The following is a 26,697-nucleotide window of genomic DNA, read 5'->3' as shown; positions in this document are numbered from 1 at the left end:
TAAAATTTTATATGTATCGAATAGGTGACAAAACAAACCTTTTAGCATCCTACCATTGTTTTTGCCAATAGTTTTGAAAACCTGATAGAGGCCCTCACCACTACACTAGAGCGCTTTCACCAACAGGTGTGAAGATCAACCGAGCCAAGTGCAGCTTTGCTGAACCTGTCCTGCAAGCTCTTGGCCACAAGATCGATGCATCCGGCATCCATAAGTCTGACGCGCACATCCAAGCTGTACAAGATGCGCCGAAACCTACGACTCCAGAAGAACTCCAGTTGTTTCTGGGTAAAGCAACATATTATAGCGCCTTCATCCATAACCTGTCAACAAGAGACAAGACCACTCAGGGACATGCTGCTGAAGGATCCCCTCGTATGGACGCCAGAGAGCGACAGGGCCGACCAGGATATCAAGTATGCTCTAATCTCGTCGCAGTTCCTTATGAAGTATGATCCAGCATTACTACTTTTGCTGGCAACAGACGCCAGCAAAACCAGTCTTGGCGCAGTGCTGTCACGCCGGCTCAGCAACGGACACAAACAGCCTATTGCATACGCTAGTCGGACAATGTTGGCAATGGAACAGAGGTACCCCCAGATTGATAAGGAAGTGCTTACAAGTATATAGAAGTATTCCTTTCATAATCCCGCACCATACGTGAGTGAAGTTAATATTTTTGATTAGGTTTCAGATTTTGGTGTAAAATAATCATTGTCCATTTTGCAAAGAGAGGAGACGTTTAGAACTTGGTGTTTGAAGTGTAATATTAAGTAAAGAGGTCCAAGAGATAATTGCTAGTGAGAGAAAAAAAGTGCTAGGGAAGAGGACAGTAAGGTCCTCGAAACATGTACGGTGTATGAGGTGATAAAAAATAATTCATTAAAGAACTGTAAGTATTGACAAGGTTGAGTAAATGAGCCAGAACTCAAGTACACTATGGAAAAAGAGCAGAAACATGTACTGTACACATTTATAGAAGGTCTGGATTTTAAGTAAAGAAGCAACATAATCGGTCACAGCCAACAGTTCAAAAGGCTCAAGGTTCAAGCATAATATTTCAGTAAACTTGTGTTCTCATCCCAAGGTGTTGCAGATATTTTCAGGCACACCCTCCATGGAGGCGAGTTGCGTATGCCGTTTAACCACATACCTGCCCCCAATGTCATTCTTTAATTCCTGGCAGCACCAGGAATCAAATCCAGGTCTCAGAGGATGGCAGCTAATAGTGCTAACCATTATGCTATGGAGGCAATGGCAATGATGACCCAGGATTTAACCGGGCTCCTCTTTGCTAAGCTTTTACGGCATTACTTGTAATAAAATGAACTGTAAAAATATTGACATAAAACTAACTAAAGATGGAAGCAGAGTCCTTCAGGAGAATTAAGTTCAAATTTCATCAAATGAAAGCAGTTCAAGCATGAGACAATCTATCTATCTAGGTATTCTGCCTTATGGCAGGTCTTGTCATGGGATGAACCTCTTCCACTGTTGCCTGTCCTGCGCCAACTTTATTTACAGTGAATCTCATTTAAAAATAACAGGATAGCTTTATGATTTTCAGCAATGTCAATCAAGTCATTGGACTTTCTATGGAGTAAAAATTATGGCATTTTCACTGCCAACTTGCTATTTTCTATTTCATTACACAGAACTTATATTGCAACACCAGCTCAGCCACTAGTAACCTCACATACATATCCTAAGGTACTGAAGACAACATAAAACACTGCTGAAAAGGATCTTATGCTTGTTGTATGTCAAGAGTCTGGTCACGCACATTAAGCTGCCTGGTGCCATAGGCTGTGAATCAATATTCACGATTGATAATTATGTAGGGATGTACAGTAGCTGAAGTTATCCATGTAATCCATACTTAAAACATTTTGTATATCATCACTGTATCTTTTCAATTAAAGAGCACCAGAGCAGAATGGAAAATTATTATTGTCAGTTTACTATTATTCAATCAGTATGTCATTGTTCTGAAATTCAATGAAATATTGCAGCTGTAACCAAAACCAGTCCTCTTTCATAGTTGTAAGGCACTTAATATGGAAAGTGGATATTTTCAGTCAAACTCCCAGTTTTCAACTAGAAGAAATCAGCAATAGGAAGAGACACTCTGCACAATCTCCTTCAAAAAATAATTGCATAATTCCACACAAAGTATATGTTGGAGGAAAGAAACGTAACGCCTTATCATTCAAGATTTCTTACTTTCAATGTAATAATTCACTAAAACTCTTCAAAGAAACCTCTAAAACAAGGTTTACTCTTTCATTTTAATACGAGGTATGAAAATAGAGAAACTGCATCCACTGCTCTTTAAGTGGACAAAGAAGATTAAAAGCGACATAGTCTTCAGTCTTCACGTATTCATGTCCAGGTGTGACCAATTCATGGACTGTCCTTCGCTCACAATACTGAGATACTGCTGGAAGCTCTCGTTCATTAGTTCTTGTGTCCTGAAAACACAAGGAATAAGATTTATCACACAAATCAGACCCCTGAAACTATTTTTATATACTGTAAACAGTAAGAGGAGAATGTGTCTGTACTTCTGCACTGCAGCTGGACACCATTTATCCATGTATGGACAAACCCCTACCATCTGATGAACAACCCACCTGGCCAACAAAAACTATGTAGTTCAGAACAAATGTTAGGAGGAGGCTCAAATGGATAATTACTGCAAGGATGGTTCCTGATTCTCAGACAAATACTAATGAGGATTAACATGTACTTTGGATTACAGTAGAAAAATAGTAACCTAAATCACAAGATTGTGCTTTAAATTACATTTATTTTACGTTTGGAATTATTTCACTAACATCAGGTGAATAAACACCTACCACCCAAGTGCTATCGCTTGTAGTCTGAATGAAAATCAAGAACCACTTGTGATTCGTGAGGCAGTAAATGTCCATGTATAATCTACACAATCAAAAGATACAATAATATCCCAGTAGAGAAATATTATTTTGGCAGGTTCTCAGGGTTATTAAACATAAATCACTACATAAAGAGACAGCATGTATTACTATCCACTGAATTTACTGAACTAATATTCACAGTTAATTCAATTTTCTACTCAAAACAGTTTTTGTTCTCAATCCTGGTCAAATATACTGCCCACTAGCCTGTAAAACTCATATTCTACATGTAGCTCCTCACAGCACACTGTTGTTCCAGAATAGTTTACTACTAGCAAGCCTATGGCCAGCTGTCTGACACCTCCTAAAGAATGCTCACCGTGAACTACTCGTGACTATCTGTTATGGTCACTCACTCACGCTGACTCGGTCTCACCAGGTTTACACATGATATAGGACTGTAGAAGATTCTCTGTCCACTTACAGATCATTCAGGGTGCATTCTTCAGCTTCTAGCTTCTTCTCAGCCTACCAGTCATGATCATTAATGTACCAAGTCTTTATGGTCTGACATCATGGTTAGCTGGTTCAAATCCCATTGGTGAAAACTGTTGGCTGGTAAGGTAGGAGAAGTGGTGGTATACAATTTATTATCACTAGATTGTGAGCCAAAAGCATGGAATCAATTCCAAACTGTTCTGCAGTGAGAGCATATCGTTTAGAGGTAAAAATCACGAAGTGCACTTTTGGCTGAAGTTGAATTATATGTGATTTCAGATCAAAGAGGTCATCAAGTATATAAGAAGGCTCATTTTATTGTAGAAGAAATCCCCAACTTCATTTCTGGTTCAGTTATGGACAGAAGAAAGTACATTCATCACAGAAACATGAAAATGTCACTATGTGAGTTTTACTTCTAAATCAATGATATGACACTGCCGTTGGTGATTCATCTGTTGGATGGGGACATTAAGCCTTGAGCAGACCATTGGGTGTTACAGGAGAGGAGTAGGATAAGCACCAATACAGATTTCACCCTCTCCTTACCTCATTATCACCACTACCACCACCACCAGACATGCATGTCACCTGTTGGTGCCAACTATAAAGACCTGCACCAGGCTCATCTCGAGGCCACATGACGTCAATCAAGCTGCTTCTAGTGGTTCTTTATTACGAGCCTCAACAATTTGCTGCTGCTATCATTCTTCTTGTTTCCAACAGTCACTGCTTCACCAACCCTACACTCTCTTCGGCCTTCATCGTCACTATGCTCCCTCCTTAAAACTGCTCATCCTGAGTAACGCCATGATAAGGCACCAGCTGGTCAAGGTGGACAACCATTACTTCAGAGAAGCTGCTGGATCCTGTAGATTACAACGTAAATCCTAGTAATAACAGTATAGGAGCCAATCTACAATGGCTGGAGCTTTAATGACTTCCTCTTTGTCCTGGGTCAGTATAGCTGCACTAATCACCTTCCTGGAATCCTAAAGGATCTTCATCCGGTCACTGGATAACTACAGGTGTCATCAAGCATACTCATGGAGGCTGCTGAGCCAATCCACCAGCTGCCATGTGTAGTCTGCCACTGGTTGTAAAAAAAAAAAACCTCGCAGTCAGGAGTATATGAACTCAAATGCCAAGAACCTAACTGCAAAGCTACATACACAGGCCAAACAAAACATAATTTCCAAATAAGATACAAAGAACACAAACATGCCATCAGATATAATCAGCATTCAGCCCTCGGAGAGCACATATACGCCAGTTCACACCATTTCACAGACAAACACGGATCTAAAAATCTTACACTTCGAAAATAACAGTAAATCTTTGAATATCAAGAAAGCCATCGAAATTTACATTTGCGAAAAAAGATAACAAAAACAAGCTGAATTAACATACATTTTTTGTAAATTCCCCCCTATTCACCTTACTTCATTAACATCTGAACAACATTTACACTTATACATTAGCACTTAATGAAGTCCACAGGAGCTAATCTCCGACTTAAAGGTCTGGAATGTGGGTTAAGATATTCTTATCTGTAGTAAGTGCACCTGACTTACGCACCGTCCTTGCAGGCTCAAGACGATCTTTTATAGATTATCAAGTATCACTAAATAAACTCACAGAACACTAATAAAATATTGTAATAATAATAATAATAATAATAATAATAATAATAGTAAATATAAAAAATAACAAAATAAAGGTTTGATGTAGTCAGAATATGAGTTAACATTATCAACCTGCTCTCCTCCAACCAATAGGAAAGATCCACATCATTAAACGTGCCCCTCCCCTACCTCTGTCCCTCCCCGAGGAACTGTTAGCTAAGCTCAAAACCGCTCCTCATGCAGGATCACGGATCTGTTATAGTGAGAGGTAACAACAGACGTTTCTTTGGCAGTGTAGATGAGTACAAAACATTTTATTATGCGGTGTTGGTCGTTTCTCATACAATCATTTTTTGCCCACATATGGTTCATATTATCACCTAACTCCATATCATTGACAAGTTTACACTATATAAACTATACTGTACATTTATGAACAAATTTAAGTGATTTGATAGAATCTGAGGATGTTCTTATAGAACGAAACATGTCATTCTTTGTAAATAATATGCGAGTTTTACAGGTATGCTTATAGTGTTTTAATTACCATTTAAAATTGTTGTGTGTCTGACAGACTGGAAAGTTTTTATTACATTTAATAAGTCGACACTCAAAAATATGGTTTTCTTTCTTGACAAAATAATGTAGATGGATGTCATGCCTGTCATCTCATGAGTGGATGCACGGTAGGTCTCTGGTGTGCTGACACCATCTTCTTCAGATGTTCCTTGAGGGCTTTCACGAACCGCTCTACCATGCCGTCAGACTTTGGGTGGAGATGTGCCGTTCGGTTTTTGCATACGAGAGATGCTGCAGAACTTCCTTCATCAACATTGGTTTAAAGTACCAGCCCTGGTCATTGTTCATCTCCCTCAAAATGCCAAAGTTATAGACAAGTTATTTACCAGGGCACTGGCCACTATCAATGCTTCCTAACTGGCGATACTGTACACCTCAGGCCATGTGGTGCACACATTTGCATCATATTTTGACATCTGTCCTCTAGTGTACCCAGCAGTAGCGCTGGTGGATGTGATTTGAAGTCTTACTGACCCGACGATGGCCGGCAGTGTAGCTCAGCTACCACTTCCTTTCCTATCCCTTTGCCGTCATAAGACCTACCTGCGTTGGTGCGACGTAAAGCCAATTGCAAAAAAATAAAGAAAATAACATCTAAGTAGTTACCGTGATCCCCATGAGGTACTTCCACCCCGTCCTGGGATTCGAACCCAGTATCTCCCGGATGCAAGCTCACAGCTACGCGCCCCTAACCACACGGCCAACTTGCCCGGTACTTGGGTGTTAAAATAACGAATGATCTTCATTGGGGTAATCACATTAAAGAAGTTGTAAATAAAGGTTACAGATCTCTTCATATGGTTATGAAAGAATTTAAGGAGTAGATGTAAGGATGTAAAGGATAGAGTGTGTCTCTGGTATGACTCCAATTAGAGTATGGTTCCAGAGATGGAACCCACACCAGGATTACTTGATACGAGAACTGGAAAAGATCCAAAGGAAGGCAGCATGATTTATTCTGGGTGATTGCAGCTCGACTAAGCGGGATGTTCCGAGCTGTCAGTGCAGAAATGGTGTGGAATGACATTAGTAGCAGATGAGTAAGCTTGGGTGGAGCTTTTAAAGGTACGAAAGATCATAATGTGAATATAAAGCTAGAATCAAAAGGACAAATTGGGGGAATATTCATTTATAGGAAGAGGAATTACGGATTGGAATAACTTATCAAGGGAAATGTTTGACAAATTTCTTTCTTTGAAATGCTGTAAGAAAAGTAGGTAAACAACTGATCCAGAATCTACCACCTAGGCAGCAGTCCTAAATGCAGATCAATGATTATTGATTGATTGATTGATTGACTGATTGAACTAGTAAGCACAAAGACCAGTACTATTGTGGTGGCATTGGCTTAGTGAATGTCCTTCACTCATACTAATAACATCTATTCATTTCTCTTTTCAGATTCTCTAATCCAACATTTCACGCTCCAACTCACAGAACACCAGTATTAATCTTCTTGATAAACGACCCCTCTCATGCAGTCCCACCTATTGTTCTGAATGAGAGATTACTTTTACCTCTGAGGCATGTTACCTCGAAGGAAGCCATTATCAGTAAATCTTTTATTCATGAAGAGAAAGAGAGCTTGGAACTTATGGCTGAAGCTTTCTGTTTTTTATTCAGCTGGGTAGCAGTATAAAAGTAAGTTATGTTAAGTACTGTAACAATGAATGTCAGCTCAGGGCGGCTGGCAAGAAGGCAAGTGAGAGATAATAATAGGGGTGCAGCGATGATAATGTAGAGGAGGCCAGCAGCAAGCAAAACAATAGCACAGGCGAATTGCTGAGGTCTTAGGAGACGCTAGAAGCTGATTAACATTGGATCAGGCACCCACAGTGATCTGGAGGTAAAGGCTACTAGAATTTTCCGTTTGCCTATATACAATTGTGGGAGTATGGGGTCAATTAGTCTGGAGCCAATCTTAAGTGAGTCAGTATTAAGTAAGGGAAAGTAAGCAGATGGTCGCGAATCTGCGGCGAGTCATTCATTGGGATTGAGTCCGTCGGACAGGTAGGTGAAGTTCAATGAGGCTTGCTATTGTGAACTGTTCTGTAATGACACTGCACTGTGAGAAGCCGCGTTGGGATACAGCAGTTTAACGGACTGGTATTCGTGTATGTGTTTGCGATTGTGAGCATAAATTGTGTTGACTGGAAAACTTAAGAGGATGGTTGCCTAGTTGTACTTCCTCTTAAAACATTAATCACTAGATATTGGATATGTATGCAAGTGCATATGAAGGTGAAATTGGATGAGTTATTAAATTTAATGCTGCATTTATATGCATATTTTCATATATTTGAGATTAGGGCATACATTTCAAACTTGGGAGTTATTGCGCAGGTTTTCAACTTTTATTATACATATTTTAACATGTTTTACAAACAGTCTTCAAGAAAATGTAAAGTAATTAATACTGTAAACTCTTGCAGAATGAGTGGCCTTGTTCTGAATGAACATACAGCTGTGGTAAGATTTCAGGGAAAATCAAGACAAGAACACAGGGTGCATTCCCGAGTTCAAGCACTGTCCTGTCACATCCATGGATGCAAAGAGATCCTTCTCCGGATTGAAGCTAATTTTAACAAACAAACGCCACACATTTATACCATAAAACTTCAAGATGATGGTTGTAATGTGCTGCAAAGCAACTTATGAACAGGAAAAGTAGGTTGTGCAGTGTAAAACGAAAGAGGAATATGTATTTAAATGTGTTTTTTCATGTTTGTGTTTTTCTTAATGCAGATAAATAATAATTTATTTATCATGTGTATTGATTAACACACTGTGTCTTATCTAGGACATGTGTGCATATGGTTTGACGGTGAACACTTGATCGATTGATACATCTCACAAACTATGCACGGATTGTTTGTACTAGTGGACCAGCCGCAGCCTCAAGTGTTTTTTTTTGTTTTTTCATTTAGTTGTTTATCCATGATCATGGTTTTATGTATTGCTGTGGGTGAATCATGTGAATCATGTGAATCATGTGAATCATGTGAATCTAGTAAAGGAACATTTGCATTTCATAAGTGTTTAATAGCATGAAAATAAGAGCATACTTAAGTACATATTTCATCACTTTTTGCAGCATAGTTGCAAGCTTATATTGGTGATTTATATATTTATATTTATAAATATGAAGTCTAATAATCATCAAAAAACCACTAGAAAACTCTCATGTGAGTAGCTGTTCAATAAATTTAGTGGATAGTAAAATATGCTACCTCTCTGTGTATGTTTTAATTTCAAGGACCTGGATAACCTACTAAAACTGTTGTTAGAAGAAAGATTTAATCAATGGCATCATTCAGTACTAAGAATTTTTTACAAGATGCAGTCTGGCTTCCAGGACAAACTTATGGTCAAGTTTAAACCTAGCCAAGACTAACTTAACGTACAGTTTAAATCCTGTTAGGATGAACTTAAGGCTGAGTTGAATTAAATTAAGGATAGACAGTATAAGTTAGAGGAGGTGCACTATCTTGAAGGAAGATTACAAAGTGTCATTATGCAGAAAGTAAGTGAAATGGTAGAAAAACGTTGAAAGTTAATACCTCAGATTGAGTGCAGCCTTTGAAACTTGATGCAAGAAATACATGAAACCATAAAAATAAGTGGATACCAGGCAATGACTCACATTCTGTAGTCTGGTTTCTGACACTTGAGGCAGGGGATGGATGGGTGATCTGCTGGAAAGGATGATGACCGTAGAAACGAAATCGAGGCCTACTAGCTGCACCGGTGGTACCAACACTTTGAAAGTGAAACTCCTGTGCTTCATTGGGAGTATATGTGGATGACATTCCACATCCAGTTGCAGACCATGGCCAAACACAATGGGTGGATGCCACAGGAAAGGCCCATACCACTCACTGCCAAGCTTCATGGACGTGTGACTGAGGTGTTAAAAAGCATCCGGCAGGGCTGGAGGCTTGCATCCAGAACACATTCAGCGGGAGACTGCTTACACTGCTATCAACAGGCTACAAGGCACTGAGATACGCCAACACCTGATGCTCGATAGGGAGCATTGCCTCGAGGTGGCTTTCACCATCGCCCTGAGAATGGAAACAATGATGATAACAACTTTGATGTTATTGTTGTGGGTATGAACCATCAGGAGCAAAGAGAACCCGCAGGTCCACTTGTCACTGTCACAGCAATGCTCTCTACTGTCGGGATGCTGAGGCTCCAGGGGATTCATCTGCTGGTGATGTGGTGAGTTTGGTCATCTGAGGAAGGACTGCCAGCAGGGAGCAACCCCTATCCACGGAAACAAATAGGGGCTAACAATAAGAGTGGCTCACTGGCACTGTCATTATCATCTTCTAGGTTCACAGTTGATGGAGTCACCAGGAGTAATGACGACAACCTGAAAGTATAGGAATGGCTCCGAGACAGGCCGAGCCATGTCATGATAGACACAGGAGCAGCACTCACCATCGTTCAGCTGGACATTGCTAAGGACCAGATGGAGACGAAGCCGAACTGCCCTTGTGTGCTACAGATGGCTTCAGGAGAAACCATGCCTTCCCTGACGGAGGAACTACTAAATCTGATGTTAGGGAGGATAAGTCTACAGGTCTGGACCTTTGTTGCAGATATAACTGATAGGGTCATCATGGGACTCAATGCCCTTCCAGCTCACAAAGCAACTGTTAATGTGGGGCAGCGAGTACTAAGGATAGGTAGTTAAGAAGTTATGCTCCGATGCCCCAGAGCATGTCCCCAAGCAGCAAGGGTAATGCTCCCCAAGCAGGAAGTGATACCGGCTCACCAAGCTCGATAGCTACAGTCGCTTAAGTGCGGCCAGTATCCAGTATTCGGGAGATAGTAGGTTCGAACCCCACTGTCGGCAGCCCTGAAGATGGTTTTCAGGGGTTTCCCATTTCCACACCAGGAAAATGCTGGGGCTGTACCTTAATTAAGGCCATGGCCATTTTCTTCCCACTCCTAGCCCCTTCCTGTCCCATTGTCGCCATAAGACCTATCTGTGTTGGTGTGACATACAGCAACTAGGAAAAAAAAAAAAAATACCGGCTCATAGTGAGGTAGTGACGACTGCATGACAGAAAAGATCTATAGAAAATGGAACAGCGGAACCTCTGAACAACCAGCTACTGATTGTGGATTTTATCTGGCCAGGATGTTCAGGCCAGTATGAATTCCGAATCAAGTCACAGGAACAATGGATATCCTGCAGAACCAAGCTCAGAAAGTGAGATTACATGGTACCAACAGATGAGGACAGCAGTTCGCCAATGAGCGACTGAGTGAAATTGGATGACAAGCACCAGAGGGTAATATCTGACACTGAAAGACACCTAGAGACAGATCAGTTTAAGGAGCTTGAGAGGCTAATAATGGGGTTCTGGGACATCTTCATGATAATGGAAAGCGCTGTAGGCTCTGTGCTTTAATGGGAGAAATGCAACGCTGTGCTGCGACTGGGGAATACTGTAAGTTAACGTGTGTCACCATGCAAATAAGTTATCTGCTGTAGTCTCTCCATGTGTTACCATGGCTGACTGAATAATGACAGTGGGATTTCAGTGTGTTTTATTTAAAAGCAATCAGCAAAATTATTCCACACTTGCAGAAAGTGGTCGTGTATTAAATTTACCAGAAAAACAGTGGTAAGAAATAGCAACAGAGTAATAACTGCTATTGTGATAAGAGAAACATCGGTTCATGATAGAGGCAACGTAGTGATTTATGTTTTAGTAATGGTGATAATGAGATTAATGTTCATGCACACATTTAACAAGGCTGCCTTCAGAAAAAATGCCTTTGGCCTATTTCTAATACGATATCATGTTAGTGCAGGTTAATGCTCCTATGGAAGTGATTAATTGTTACTGTGAATGCCCTCTATCAGAGAAATGTAAGCAAATTTCAGCAGTTGTTTATGCAGTTAACTCAGAATTGATCAACCTTGTGAATGGCCTTGACCCCACGATCAGAATGTGGGGAAAGAGAAATTTAACACAGTGATTTGATTAGAAGTACTCTTTCTGATAAAAAAGGCAGAGGCTTGATTTTGGACCAATTGAAATTCCTGATTTTACAACTGCATGTAAACTACTGAAAAGTTTGCATGAGGAGAAAATTCAGAATCGCTTAAAGTTGCCAATGAATGATTATTTACATCTTTATGTATTTATAGTACCTATGATCAAGTCCACCTCTGTAGTGTAATGGTTAGTGCTACTAGCTGCCATCTTCTGGGGCTATGGTTTGATTCCTGATACTGCCAGAAATGTAAGATTGGCATGAGGGCTGATATGTGGTTAAAATGGTACATGCAGCCCTTTTCCATTAAGGCTGTACCTAAAAAGAGTTGCACCACCTTGGTACGAGGACAGAAATTTATGTATAATTACACACTTGTAAAATAAAGTATTTCTCCAAGCTATTGATGTTGTGTAACGTAGGCCTATTTCTGTAATTCTATTTAGCTACTGCCTTTTAAAATCCATTTTGTAAAGTTATGACTGAATACTATAAAATTTTACACTTTGTTCTGTATTACAGTACGGTATATTATTATTATTATTATTATTATTATTATTATTATTATTATTATTATTATTGTACCTATCATTAAGACTATGGTAATAAAATACAACAGTGTGTGTGTTTAACAAACGATGGCCTATTTGGGGATTACTTTGCAAATATAATATCACTATAATTATTTGTTTGTAATTGCTAACCTATTTGTAAAATAGTTAAAATGAGTTTTCTAAAGTTTTCTGTATTAATTAAAATATTTAAATCGTGAATTATTTCTAGTGATTTACTATCAGGATCCACTGTCTTTCCAAATTAATTTCATGAGGTCAGGAAGAAAAGCCTCTGTATTACAGTATCTATTAATGCAGCCAACAACAAGCACTTAGTTCTGCTGGAATGTTATGACATTAAAACAACAACAACAATAATAATAATAATAATAATAATTCCTCTAAGTAGTTCTCATAGTATCCACCTGCAGCAGCACATTGCTATACGAATGAAGCCTATGAGAGGACTAATATGGTGTTCCATGGCATTAAACACCAAGGATGTGATTGCCATATATCAACCACCCTGTCAGACACCTCTGGCTATGAAGACAGAGACTGACCAGTTGGTGAGAAACATGAAACAGCGTGGGGTGAATCAGAATTCAACAGTTCAGGGTCATCCCCTGTAGTGCTGGTAAAGAAGAACAACGGCGAACTCTGCTACTGTGTCGACAATCGGAAACTGAATGATGTGACCAGCTTTAGACATAGTATGAGTAGCATTATTCACACTGAGAGGAACTACTGCATGGCCTGCAGTGAACTACTAGCCATCATGAAGACCCTGCAGCACTTTCACAAATACCTGTACAGTCAGCACTTCCATTTGAGCACTGATCATTGTGCCCTGACTTGGCCTCTTAACCCCGGAAGGACTTGCAGTACTGTACAGTACCAGCGTATGCTACTATAATTTTATAGTAATTATCGAAAGGGCATAATAACGATGGCACATTGAATAAAAAAACTTGCTAAGAATCATTCAGTACAGTTAATAAATGAATGTTTGCCACATTTAATCACAGTGTTCTGATCACCTGGGTTAAAGTCTAATGAGACTTTTGGTTCCAATCTGTAGCTAGCTTAAGGTAGTTCCAGTCCCTGTTTTTAGATGGCGCTGGAGATCATTCACAGCGTGTGGATAGTGTAGGAAGATTCTGTAGATGGCAGGCAAGTAGGCATGAGAATTAGTTGTACAACGTCATGTATTATGGAGATAATATTGATGGACTGCATTGACTCTGACTTTACCCAATTGATTAACTTGTTCAAACTAATATTGATTTTAAGTGAGAGTTCCCACGATGCTATTTGGGTTATTTGAATTCTAACTTGGAATTTCCAAGTGCCCATGTGCCTGTGCTGTAAATCTGTGTTACTTGTGTTTGTTTATTAGAAATACATCTTCACCAGCCTTCCTGAAATCCTGTTTCCTGTTTGAATACACATCAGGGGCTGGAAGCTGAATGGTTCTATTAATGTATTTCTCTATATTTCCTGTCTCAGTGAACTTAATTCTGTTATTTTTATTTTCATGTAGTACTTGGATACTGATGTGATACCCATATCTTGCATATATCTTGCTGTCTTGCTTTTGAAAGGGAATATTTGTCATAATATCAGCTCTGTGGTAATGGGTGAATCATTCATTTTAAGGTAAAGCTACTCTGTGGTGCGAGGTTATGCTCTTAATAACATAGTACGCCGTACGAACTAGGGATATTGGATCATTATTTAAGACATAGTAAGAACTTGAAAATTAAAATATATGAATTATAATGTATTGGGAATTGTACTGTCCCCTCCCGTGCTACTACTATCTATGACGTGCTCATATATGGACATGCCTTGTTCGCTGGTTCTCCTGCCCATCTCTTCTCGGCGTCAGCTTCTGTACTAGCGAGCATCAACTTGCTCCGAGCCGCCTGTTATATCACATTGCCACATCACACCTGCCAATCTACACCTCGTGATACTTACAGTATGTTCCACACGCCAACTCTATCTGCTATATAAACTTGCATTTTTCCCCGACTCATGAGTCCGGGATTTGACTGTGCTGGTGCGGGGAGGCTCTTAATTGCTTTCTTCGCAGTGTGCTGGTCACGCTGCTTTTAACTGGAACCCTTTCTACAAGGCAGATGGTGAGCTACAAATGTTACCCAAATTTTAATATCTTTTTGGCAGCCCTTCAGCTCTTTTGGTATTTTTGCCTGGTCATTTAAAAACTTTGAATTCTTTACCTTGTGCCATTGCAACAGTGTTTTATCATGAAGATTCTGAGTGGCTGAAAACGCAGTGACTGACTCAGTGGAATGTTCTATCTGTCCTTAGTTTTCCCCTCTTATTTAAAAAAAAAAAAAAAAAAATTGTTTTGTTTTGTGCTTATTCCCATTTTATTCTCTTCCCTTTTCTCTTGCCAGTTGAGTTGCGTGCCCCTTTTTCGCCTTTCTCATCCCTATCCTCTTCCCTTTTTTTCTTTCAGTTTTTTTTTTTTCAAGTTTTAATAAATGAATATATTGTAGTAATGCAAAAATCATTTATAAAGAAGTAACACCAGAAAAGGAAAGATTGAAACACCAAGAAAAGAGAAAAGTCAGTACAAACCTGGTTATGTTTTCTTTCATTTTGAGCCACCAAATTTTTGTTCTGAACATGGATTTCAGAGGATAAATGCAAAATTGAATACAAATGACACCAAAGTAGAGATAAATAACTACCAAAAAAACCCTGAAACAAAAAAGCAAACCAGAATGGGAAAAGGATTAGAATGAGGAAGGTGAAAAAGGGACACACGGCTCAACAGGGAAGATAAAAGGGAAGAGAATAAGCACAAAAGAAAAGGAGGGGGGGGGGGCACTAAGGACAGTCAGTGGTTTCGATGATGATTATGATGATGACGATAGACAGATATAACATTTATCAATTCTCAATTTTCAAAAACACAAGATGAGATTTACAAATAATCTGCATTCTGATACATCAATGTTGGTGAATAAACTTATAACATCATATGATGCATTTGAAGGAACTTGAACATTCACTTTAAAAAAAAAAAAAAAAAATCATATACAAATTTAGAACAGTATGTTGAAGCCTAAACTGAATTTTATCTCTCAACATCTGATATAGCTTCTTCGCCAACCTGTAAGCCAGAGCACTTATACTGGGTGAGCAGAATAAAGAGGAACCACTCCATCCTGTGCTCTGGAATTCCTCAGTGAGTGAGTCAGCCGGTGATGAAATACAGTGCCGGATGTACTCAAGGCCGTGCTGCCACGCCAGGTTTCAGTCTTTGTTGAACGTTTGCCATCACGGCATCTGTTTCGTTGGTGACATTAGCACAGTGTGCGAATTCAGTGAAATGGCTCAGAAGGCTCCAAGTCAGGTATCGGTATTCTGTTCCCCAAAGAGTATTCATTTATGATTCATATGTCCGTACAGAAAGTGCAAGGGTCGTAGATTATTTACTTTTTTTGCAAGTTGCTTTACGTCGCACCGACAGATAGGTCTTACAGCGACGATGGGACAGGAAAGGGCTAGGACTGGCCGTGGCCTTATTTAAGGTACAGCCCCAGCATTTCCCTGGTGTGAAAATGGGAAACCACGGAAAATTATCTTCAAGGCTGCCGACAGTGGGGTTCAAACCTACTATCTCCCGAATACTGGGTACTGGCCACACTTAAGCGACTGCAGCTATCGAGCTCTGTGTAGATTATTTCAAGATGATGATGATGATGATGATGCTTGTTGTTTAAAGGGGCCTAACATCTAGGTCATCGGCCCCTAATGGTACGAAATGAGATGAAATGGAATGACTAAAGACCAAAATCCTCCACTGACCAGAATTCAAAACATGAGGATGAAGAATGAATGGATGGATATGAATTTAAAACAATCAGTGGATCCGACCCACAATGGCCCGCATTCACAGAAACTGACGTGAAATAATAGTATTACTGACCAAGGAACTGAGTCTATAGCATAATACTGAATCGATGATGCTTTTAGTCTAAAGGGGTTCAAAATCCAAGTCATCGGCCCCTCATAATGGTACTTATTGCTAAGAAAGTAGAACCATGGTATTTGTCATGGTGTGGTACTAATCAAAAGTAGCGTAGACTCGCGGTATTCCACACAGTATGGTACTACTCACAGGTAATGAAATTCACACATGGAATACAGACATATGACGTTTCGCACATTGCAGCACCATTTACAGGCAACGCAAACCTATGGTGTTCATCATATAAGTGTACAAACCACAGGGACTCGTGCTTATCTCGTGGTGTCCCTCATGTAGTGGGTACTAATACTAGGTAAGCCAGAACTGTGGTGTCGCTTATCCCATGGTATCACTCATGTAGTGGTACTAATCACAGGTACTGTAAAAGCTGGCAACGTACTCTTTTGCTACTAATCACAAACCTATTTTGTACCTAACATAGTGGTACTACGCGCAAGTAAAAGCAACCCATGGTGTTCCACATGTGGTGGTACTAATCACAAGTAGTTTCATGGTTCTAATTCAATCATCCTTTGGTCGCCCCTTTTAGTCGCCTCTTACGACAGACAGGGGATACTGTAGGTGTATTCTTTGTCTGCGTCCCTCAACCACAAGGGGTTGTGTGTTTGGTCCGCGAGAGGTATTTTATTTCCCTCAAGTCTGCCGGCAAGCCGGTTAGGACACCCCTATCCGCCACCTGGGATGCACCATGCGGGAGTATCACCTCTCCTCCTGCTACGCCAGCGTAGTAAGTTTGTGGATTATTTCAAGAGAAGTTTACCGATGTTCAAGTTCCAGGTCGGACTTCGATTTATAGATTAGTAATTAAATTATATAAGATGTAAAGTCTTCTTGATAAGAAACGTAATAAACCGCGTAGTGCTCACACAAGGAACTGTAGGTAACATTGGTAACACTCTGGAAAGGTCTCCTACAAAATCACTTCGACGACTTGCTCAGGAAATGGAAATTTTCTATGGTTCTGTTTGAATGGCTACAAAGTTACTGAAGTTCAAGCTGGATAAAATTACTTTAGTGCAAGAACTTAAAACTGAGTGACCCTGCATTATGAATGCGATTTTGTGAATGGGTTTTGAATGTGATACATGATGGGGAAATTGACCCTAATCTAATGTTCTTTTCGGACGAATCGTGGTTTCACATAAGTGGGTATATTAATACACAAAATAATCGTTATTGGAGTACTGAAAAGCCTAGTCAGCTTCACCAAGTACCCCTGCACGATGAAAAAAATAGGAGTGTGGTGTACTATTAGCGGCGAGAGAATAATAGGCTCATTTTTTGTTTCGGAAACTACCAATAGTGATAGGTATCTGCAAACTATTTTGCGGCCTTTTTTGAGAACTGACTTAGAGGGAAAGAAGTGTGTCATTTTTCTAGCAATACTCCACAACGGCACATACAGCCTGCTTCTCTTTAACAAGAAATCCATGCAGTGTTTGAAGACAGAGTTATCACTAATAACATATGGCCTTCTCGGTCCCCAGATTTAAACCCCTGCGATTTTTATCTCGGGGAGAAGCACTGAAAGAGAAAGTGTACAAAATAAATCCACACACTGTAGATGAATTTCGAAATAACATTCTTCAAAGAAATTTCTCAGAGGGAACTGCAGAGCGTAATGAATAATTCCCTAAGCAGGTGCCAGTTTCAACATCTCCTGGCGTAATATATGTGAGTAATTTTATTTTTTGTATTGTTTGTGTTGTTTGTTTGTTAGTTAGTTAAAAATAGCTTACGCACCAATGTATTTACTGTGGACTTCCTGTCACGCACGCACCTTCTATGTGCAGGCTGCGCTGCCAGGTTGCGGGACTGGTTCCGCTTTATGTTCTTCACCCCGTATAAGAAACAATAGGTCTCATCTGTATTCTCTCTCTATGAATGTTTGGAAGACGTAAGTTCCTACGTACCTGAGGATTCATTTCAAAAGTTGATTTGCACATACCTGCACATTAGGGTGTCCCTTAAAAGGGCAAAACATTTTTTTTTCATTTATTGAAATGCATACCCCGTTATTGTGTTTATTAGTCTATTAGTTAGCGAAGTACAGAATTTCAACTTTCTACATTAATTTTAACCCATGCCGACTGGGCCTAAAAGTTTTAGAAAATAGCTGCTTAAATAGCTCTTAAATGTAGTTGTAGATGATCACTCAAAACAATTATTTTAGAGAAATATAAATGAAAACAGAAATTTATATAATGCTCTTTTTGTAAGTAATAAAAAAAAAAAAAATTTAAATAGTTATTCCTTTGGATATTTCCTCTTCAAAGTGTCTTTTTTACAGTCTGGGTAAATTTTTCTATGTTCTTGCACAGAATGTAATACGAACTGCTTCTGTTCTTCATCTGCGGTAATCAAACCATGAAAGTCTGTCATTAGTTTAACAGCTCTTTCAGCTGTGTCATTAACTGCTTTAAGGTAGAAACCTTCTTTTTAGCTTCCACAAACACCACATTGTTTTTCCATGAAGATACAATTTCTTGAAGGAAACCACTGTCAAGTTTCAGTCGTGAAAATAAATCTTTACTCTTGACAAAAACAAAATCACTCAAAGATTTCCCTGAAAAGGGATAAAAAATACTTGCAGTGCCTATAAATAAAACAAATAAGTTCTACATTAAATACCAGATTAAACACTACTAGTCTACTACATACCATATAGAGAGCCAGAATTCTCTTCTTTCGATGGAACATCTCTCTTTCCGGAATCACCAAAGCTTTCTTTTTGTAAGTTTTCTACAATGTTTCCTTTAGTCTGCTCATCAACTTCATTATAAAAAATTTAAAGGATGGCTATTTCGTCTGACAAGAACCGCAAGTGTTAACTGAACTTGTTTAAAGCCGCATTGGAAATCAACTTGTCAACTTTCTAGTAATCTTTTAAGGTCTTTAAAAAACAAAAATCTTGATTTGGTGCTTTTATCGCCAAACTATATCCAAGCCAGGGCTTCACGTAAACTGCCACAATGAATAAACAAACATCTTGTAAAGCTCGTTTGTCATTAGCGCTCATTTTAAACTGGGACTTCAGTAAACACATTTTTAAGGAGTAAATAGCTCTTGCCATCCATCGTGCTTGATGCATTGCACCAGGAGATCTGATTTTTATTTTATTTTTAATGTCTCCACCCAGAAAAACAATAGCGAGCTCATGAGCTCGTGATAATCATCTCGTACAGTCAGTTTTGCCAGCTCATTGTTAAAAAACGTCACCAATTCAATAATATTTGCCTCACAGAGATGTTGTTGGACAAAATCAGTGCACGGTTCGATGGCACTAAGATTAATATTCTTCTAGTTGTGTCTAAACTTTTTGAACAGCGGAATATCAGGACTGCTAGTGATTTGTTGGATCCTTGATTCAAACACACTTTTGAGCACCAGTTCGTAAATATGATGGCAGCAAGGAAAGAGTAACAACTCTCTCTCTAGTTTTTGCTCTAAAAGCACACAAGCTCCGTTCAAGCGTTCTGTATTAGATGCTGTTGTATCACAGCACATTATTTGTACCTTATTATTCAGGTTCCAGTCATGAAGGGCATTTGACACTGCTTTCACTTGCTCTTTGCCAGAAGAGTTGTCTAACTTCGGCACAGCAAGAAGTTGTTCTTCATCGTCATATGAAATAATTGGTTGGCGTTCTTCTTTAGAACTTCTTACATCCAGAGCAGGTAACAATTTTCCATCCCAATGAACAGTAACTACTTCTGGCACGTTATTCTGAAAATCAGATTTAATGGATCTCTCTCTATCTTTTCTCATTTGTGTTCGAATGCGTTGAATAGAAGATTTGTTGATCGGGTAATTGTCAGAACTAAGACCAAGTGCTTCTACTACAGACTGAATTATATAAACAGAATCTCTGACGCATAGTTGACAGCTGTCTAAAGTTGCAACTAATTTAGATGTGATAAAATATTTTCTTCCTCTTCTTGTCGACATAGCTAAAGAACTTACAGATTGAGATGTGGATGGCAGAGATTCTTCCAGGCTTTCTTCAGAGCTTGTGGATTGTTCTTCTACGTCTTCATGTGTATCAAAAGTCTGTAAAGTTGCAGATTCCAATGAGCTCGTGGAAGGCATTTGCTTTAGTCTCTTTTTATCTTCTGCGAGTTTTCTCAGCCTGGCCCTTTCTTCAATATCAGCCAACTTTATGTCAACACCCGCTAGGCTCTCTTTATTTTTGCAAAAAATATTTTATCTTCTTCGATTTTCATTCTTTCAAGAGCATCAGCATGTGAGATATAGAATAAATTATCTAATTCAAGTTGAAAGTTCTCTTCGCGGCACCTATGTAAATCCTGAATCTTATTTTTTTTGCAGTTCTCGCCAGACCTGATAAACTTCTTAACACAAATAGGCACAGCTCTGGTGGGTATTCTAGCCTTTTCCCAGAATATATTGCACTCCCGAATGACAAGATTTGCGCTTTCACTAACAGTCAACTTAACCTCACGTACGTTGAAAAATAGAACTGTGAGAACTTGGCAATTAGATGGTAATTTTGCGCCTGTTATTTGGCGATTTACTTCACCAACTCTTTTTTTATTGCTCCTTAGTTCCACCGACATCTTCGAAATATAAAACAATCCGTGACAGCTACCCGATAAGCGAAAACTAAGTGACAATAACAATGAGAGTGCGCCACTCTTGTGACATAACTTGTATGGACATGTTTGCGCGGGAGTCGACGCGGGGTGCACTGTTCCACATAAGGAAAAAAAATGTTTTTGGGTGTTTTGGACCCAAATGAATAAAACAATAACATATGCATTGCAAAATTAAAACTTTGAAAAATCAGGGACAGCCTACTGCGCATACATTTTTATTGGAAGAAATAATTTCAACCTTGTTTTTATATGAGGAAGTGTGAGACTATCAGTTAGGAAGATGGTCTGCAGTTCTAGGGTTAATATCCTTAATTAACACATTTTATAAGTAATGAAAAGGAACAAACACATAAAAATAAAGTAATATATAAAAATATAGGAACATTTATTAGGACAAATGAGGGGACTGTCCTAGTCTTTTGTGTTTTCTTTTTATTTCTCCCTCTTCTAACACTGACCTGTCATTATATTTATCGTATCACATTCCTTTCACTGGTCCTATCTTTTATGTATGACTTAGCACATTTTGTATACAGAGTGTAACAACAAGGTAGAGCTAAACTTTCAGGGCACATTCCTCACACACAGAGTAAGAAAATACGTTCATATAGATTCCAGTTCTTACTTTTTACAATGTAAAATAATATTTTCCTAATCACCTGTATCTTAGCTCCATGTTGTGCTCAATCATAGCAGTGGTGTCTCCAGTCATGCTGCTTTGCTCTGAAGAACTATTGCCAAGTATGTGTGGAGCAGACATAGGTCCAGTGGTTCCAGCAGAAATTGATGGGGTTAGGCCAACTTGAGGCAAAGATGGACTACGACGGTTTTCCTTAATCCTTGATTCACACGAGTTGGATATGTCATCAAAGGACTTCGGCATCAACAAACCATTCAGTTGGTGACTATCCTGTTCAAGAATTTAAAAAAAAAAAGTAAATCAATGTGAGAAAAAAAATGATAAAGCTGTGTGCTGAAAATCTCTTAATTCCTATAGAGTTGAAGAGCTGCCAGAGAGCCAGAATTTTGTTTTGAAAATGAACTCCTGCATTTAAACACTCCCAAATGCAAACCACTGTACTGAGTTTTGATGCTGTAACTTTGAGCATACAAGGTGAGTGCCTAATCAAATGTGCTACGTAGTCCACTTTTTGGTTTTGAAGTAATACTGAACTCTTCTGGGTCCCATGATAAAGAAGAGTAATAAAAGACTTCAATTTACTACAGTCTACTCTACAATGCTTGAAACAAAGTAAATGAGTAACATTTAAAGACATAAACAGAAGTCTTTGAACAAATTTTGTTATATTGCTAGAGGTAAATGGTAAAATTTTGTTTAAAAATAAGTTCAGCACATGATATAAATTTGGGTGTTGTTGCAAGCAGAGACCATATTGCTACAGAAATATCGGTAAAATACCAGTATTATTTTGGTTTTTGCCAGTACCGCTATAGGAAACTATACATTGTTAACATCGGCATTATGTCATAATAGGATGTGCATACCAGAATAATAACGGTCAAAGCATCTGAGACAAAAAAAGTAAAATCTGAATATAAGAAGGGATTTAAGTTGTTCTGAAAGACCTAGTTATTACGTTTCCATGGTACAGAATGGACCTTAGTGATCAACTGCTTGTTGTTTTGTTGAGGTAAGCAATGACCTGTGTAGTCTGCTGTTTCATTATGTAGTGGGGGGCACCCTTTAGTTGGGCTGCAGTCATAACAGCTGTCATGTGGTAGTTAGAAAATTAAAATAATTTTTTTCTTTCTTTTTTTTTTTTTTTTTGCTAGGGGCTTTACGTCGCACCGACACAGATAGGTCTTATGGCGAAGATGCGATAGGAAAGGCCTAGGAGTTGGAAGGAAGCGGCCGTGGCCTTAATTAAGGTACAGCCCCAGCATTTGCCTGGTGTGAAAATGGGAAACCACGGAAAACCATCTTCAGGGCTGCCGATAGTGGGATTCGAACCTACTATCTCCTGGATGCAAGCTCACAGCCGCGCGCCTCTACGCGCACGGCCAACTCGCCCGGTAAAATTAAAATAATAATAATAATTATTATTATTATATTTGCCTTTATTTGTAGTGGCGAAGTTAGGACTCATGGTCTTCTCTTACACTTAACCACAATTCATTAACAATGTACATCTGAGAGCAATATTCATAATCTTATCTTAAAACTACCATTACAAACTAGAAACAAACTATGAAACAAAATAACATAAACTCTATAAATATTCTTAGTCATGTCTTAAAACTATCGTTACAAATTAAAAGTTGAATGACACAAAATACCATAAGCACAGTAAATGTACATTCATACACACATTCACTCTACCAGATTCATTCATTATTTTCTTTTGTAAACTGGCGGCACACATCGAGGAGATGCTCACGGCAAGACAACTTGAAGGAATTTAAGGAATTTATGGCTCTAATGTTGTGGGGGAGAGAATTCCATATTCTAGCTCCATTTGCAAAAAACAAACGGCTAAATGCTGCTGACCTGCTGAGAGGGATAGCAAGTGTACTGCCGGAGCGTGTGTTATGCTGGTGGAAAGAGGATAGGAAATTGAGTTGTGAAGATAAGTAGTATGGGATATTCTCTTTTAATACTTGAAATATTAATACTGCCACGTGGAGGTTTCTATATTGTTCAAATTTCAGAAGGGAAAGTTGTCGATAATAAGGGGTAACATGATCATAGCGTAAGGAAAAGATAAATCTAATACACGAGTTCATAGTACGTTGTAATCGGTTTAGTTGTTCTCTAGTGGCATCATTTAGTACTACGTCACAGTAGGAAAATATAGGGAGGATAAGAGTATTTATAAGCCTAATTCTCATGTTTAGTGGCAGCATATTTTGATGATATTTTAGTGGGTGAAGGGACGCATACACTTTTCTACAGATATTTGTAATGTGCTCTCCCCAGTTAAGATTCTCGTTTATAATTACACCAAGATTTCTTACCGAGTTTTCGTATGGAATAATTTTACCAGATAAAGTTAGTGGAGGAATGTTTTTGTTTTTTGCCGCACTAATTTGTTTCGTCTGCCCAACAATAATAGCTTTAGATTTTGATGGATTAATTAAAATACAGTTTTCATGAGCGTATGCACAGATATTATTTAAGTCAGAGTTCATATAACCTATTGCTTGATTGATGTCTGAAATTTTGGAATGATAATAGATCTGTAGATCGTCAGCATACAACTGGTATTTACAGTGTCTTAGCTGTGTCGATATATTGTTAATATAGATAACAAAGAGAAGTGGTCGAAGTACAGAGCCTTGTGGTACTCCTGAATATTTCATTACCCATTCGGATGACCTATTCTGAAGAATTACGCGTTGTTTTCTTTCCGTAAGATATGAGAGAAAGAATTCTAGAGCTGTCCGTGCAAGGTGAAGCGATTTTTATTTAGCAACCAGTACGTCTATATGTACTGTGTCAAAAGCGCTGCTAAAATCAAGAAGTGTAAGTAACGTCACCTGCCTTTTGTCCATAGCACGTCTCATGTCGTCTGTAACTTTCAGCAGGGCAGTGGCCGTACTGAGTCCCTTTTTGAAACTCGATTGTAAAGGGTCAAGTAGTTTGTATTTATTTAAATAGTCGATTAATTGCACGTGTACTATGCGTTCAAGAGGTTTGGAGAGAGATGAAAGTATGCAAGTCGATAATCTGTTATAAGTACAAGTGAGGAAGTTTTGGGAACAGGATTTATAATGGCATTTTTCCACATTTTTGGAAAGAGGCCACTTGTGAGGCACGTGTTGTATATATGAGTAATGGCGGGAAGAATAATGTCAATGATATGTTGTATTATGAGTATGGGTATTTCATCAGGTCCTACAGCAGATGATGTGATTGATAATACCTCACGTTTCACGTCAATCTCTGTGACTTCAAAGAATGGCCTATTTGGTGGTGGCTGGTTCAGAAGAGATTTTATAGTCTGTGATATTGTGTGTATTTCCGGTTTAATTTTTATTTCAGAAAAATGAGCATTCAATCTCTCCAGAGAGATGTCTGGATTACATGGCTAGGGCAAAGCTTTCCCAATTCCAATGGAACGAAGTTGTTTCCAAGTGTTTGACACATTTAAATTTCCAGCCAGGTGATTGTAAAAAGAAAATTTCTTATTTCAAATTATTACTTTAATTCTATTCCGAATGTCCGATACTGTTCAAGCACACTGGAAGAGTGTGTGCGTCTTGTAGAGCCGGTGTAACGCGTCACGGTGAGACATCATTTGTTTAATGTCATCGGTCAGCCATGGAGAAGGAGGTCGGGAGACTTTGGCGGTACGCTTAGGTGCATGTTTATCGAGGAGACCAAGTATAAGTGAACTTAAAGTTTCAACTTTCTTATCGATACTGTTTATATTTTTTACGTCATCCCAAGGACTATTCAAGGTGTCAACTCTCAGACGATCTAAGTTTATATGTTTAATGTCCCTGAATGTGATGTATCTGAACTTATACTTCGGTACTTTGAGCGAGTAAGACAAGTATATTAAGTCGTGTCGATATGCTAGGGGTAGGAATTTGTCCATGTGACACTATTTTCTGTGAGTTGTTAGTGACCATTAAGTCAATTAGTGTATGTGAAGATGAGGTATGATTTGTTGGTTTTAGTGGAAGTATTGTCATGTCACACGTCTGGAAAATAAGAGTTGCTTTGTATCTCCAGCCTGTTCCAGTAAATTAGTATTGAAGTCTCCAAATATTAAAATATGTTCATAAGCAGGTGATAGTCTCTGCAGGATGTCTTCAATGTCTGAGAGGTGACCTACCCATGGTGGCCGATAAACAACTCCTATTAGGGCTTTAACTGTTGTCACAGTGATCTTGGCAAAAATGAACTCAGGTCTTGGATCGGCACAGTCAACAGATGTGCATACGATTTTACATTTAATATCATCTTTACAGTACAAGGCTACTCCTCCACCTCTTTTATCTATTCGGTCATGCCTGTAAATATTATAGCCCGTTATGTGTACCATACTACTAGGGATAGTTGCGCGTAACCTGCTCGCACTGATGCAAGCTACGTGTACATTACTGTTTTCAAGAAGAGCTGTTAGCTCATCATGGTGAGCAGGTAGGGATTGAGAATTTAAATGAATGCAGTTCAATGAACGTGCATTGGCCTGAAATACTTTTACTAATGAGCTCTGGGAGCGGGGTGTCTCCGTTCTCGGATAGGAGAGGTTAGGGGTAGGGGGACAGTCAGGTCCACAGCTGGCAGTGGTTATGACAGTACTCATCACACAAAGCAGAATACCAAGAAGAATACATGCTTCTTACCTGCGTATTTCCTGTGATATCGCGCCGGCTTTCCATGCACTCAATCACATTCACACTCAATAATAAAACACTATAATACAAACTTAAACTAATCCACATTGTCGTTGCTTCACATTGTTTCACCCCCTAGCTGCTTGAATAACATTGTTAAGGTCAGCTCGTGTGGTCACTTGAATTTTCTTCCCATCAGAGCTTAGAATAATGATACGTCCATCCTTAGTCCATACAGATTTCTGACCGAAGTGGTCACGCGCGGCGTTTAGGATGTCCTTTCTCGTTGCTGTTAGCGAATCTGTTATCAGCGTACCCGATCCCCTCAGCGATTTCTTTGCACGCCAGATACGGTCACGTTCGTGATATCGCGCGAACTTGATTATGATGGGCCTTTTCCCTCCCGTCACTACCTCAGTAGTAGAAAACAAATCTCTTATACTGATACTTCGAATATCAGCGAACATCAGATACGTCCTGATATATTATAAACAACTGTTATGTTGTGAAGGTTTGTACATTACATTACTTAATAATAGAGGGGGGATACAGGTGACATAATCAAGAGCTCTATAATTACACAGAACAGAT

General features: G+C 39.0%; 1 protein-coding gene across 2 annotated transcripts in view; it reads right to left on the bottom strand.

Annotated features, from left to right (window-relative positions):
* Positions 1-1,515: 1,515 nt before the first annotated feature.
* IKKbeta (I-kappaB kinase beta) overlaps positions 1,516-26,697 on the bottom strand; it is a 198,696-nt gene continuing 173,514 nt past the window's right edge. Inside the window, exons 14-16 of one of the 2 annotated variants that reach the window (XR_010858472.2) lie at positions 21,459-21,709; positions 9,225-9,645; positions 1,516-2,471 (exon numbers count right to left, since the gene is read on the bottom strand). Coding sequence is in view for 1 of the 2 variants with exons in the window: in XM_067135101.2 (XP_066991202.2) it covers positions 2,375-2,471; positions 21,459-21,709 (348 nt within the window). In the remaining variant the exon portion in view is untranslated. The remainder of the gene's footprint in view (positions 2,472-9,224; positions 9,646-21,458; positions 21,710-26,697) is intronic. The other variant, XM_067135101.2, reaches the window with a different exon arrangement.

This window comes from Anabrus simplex, chromosome 1 (genome assembly GCF_040414725.1).
Source record: "Anabrus simplex isolate iqAnaSimp1 chromosome 1, ASM4041472v1, whole genome shotgun sequence".
Taxonomy (NCBI): Eukaryota; Metazoa; Arthropoda; class Insecta; order Orthoptera; family Tettigoniidae; genus Anabrus; species Anabrus simplex.
The sequence above is the reverse complement of the archived record's forward strand: the minus strand, read 5'-3'. Positions and strand labels throughout refer to the sequence as shown.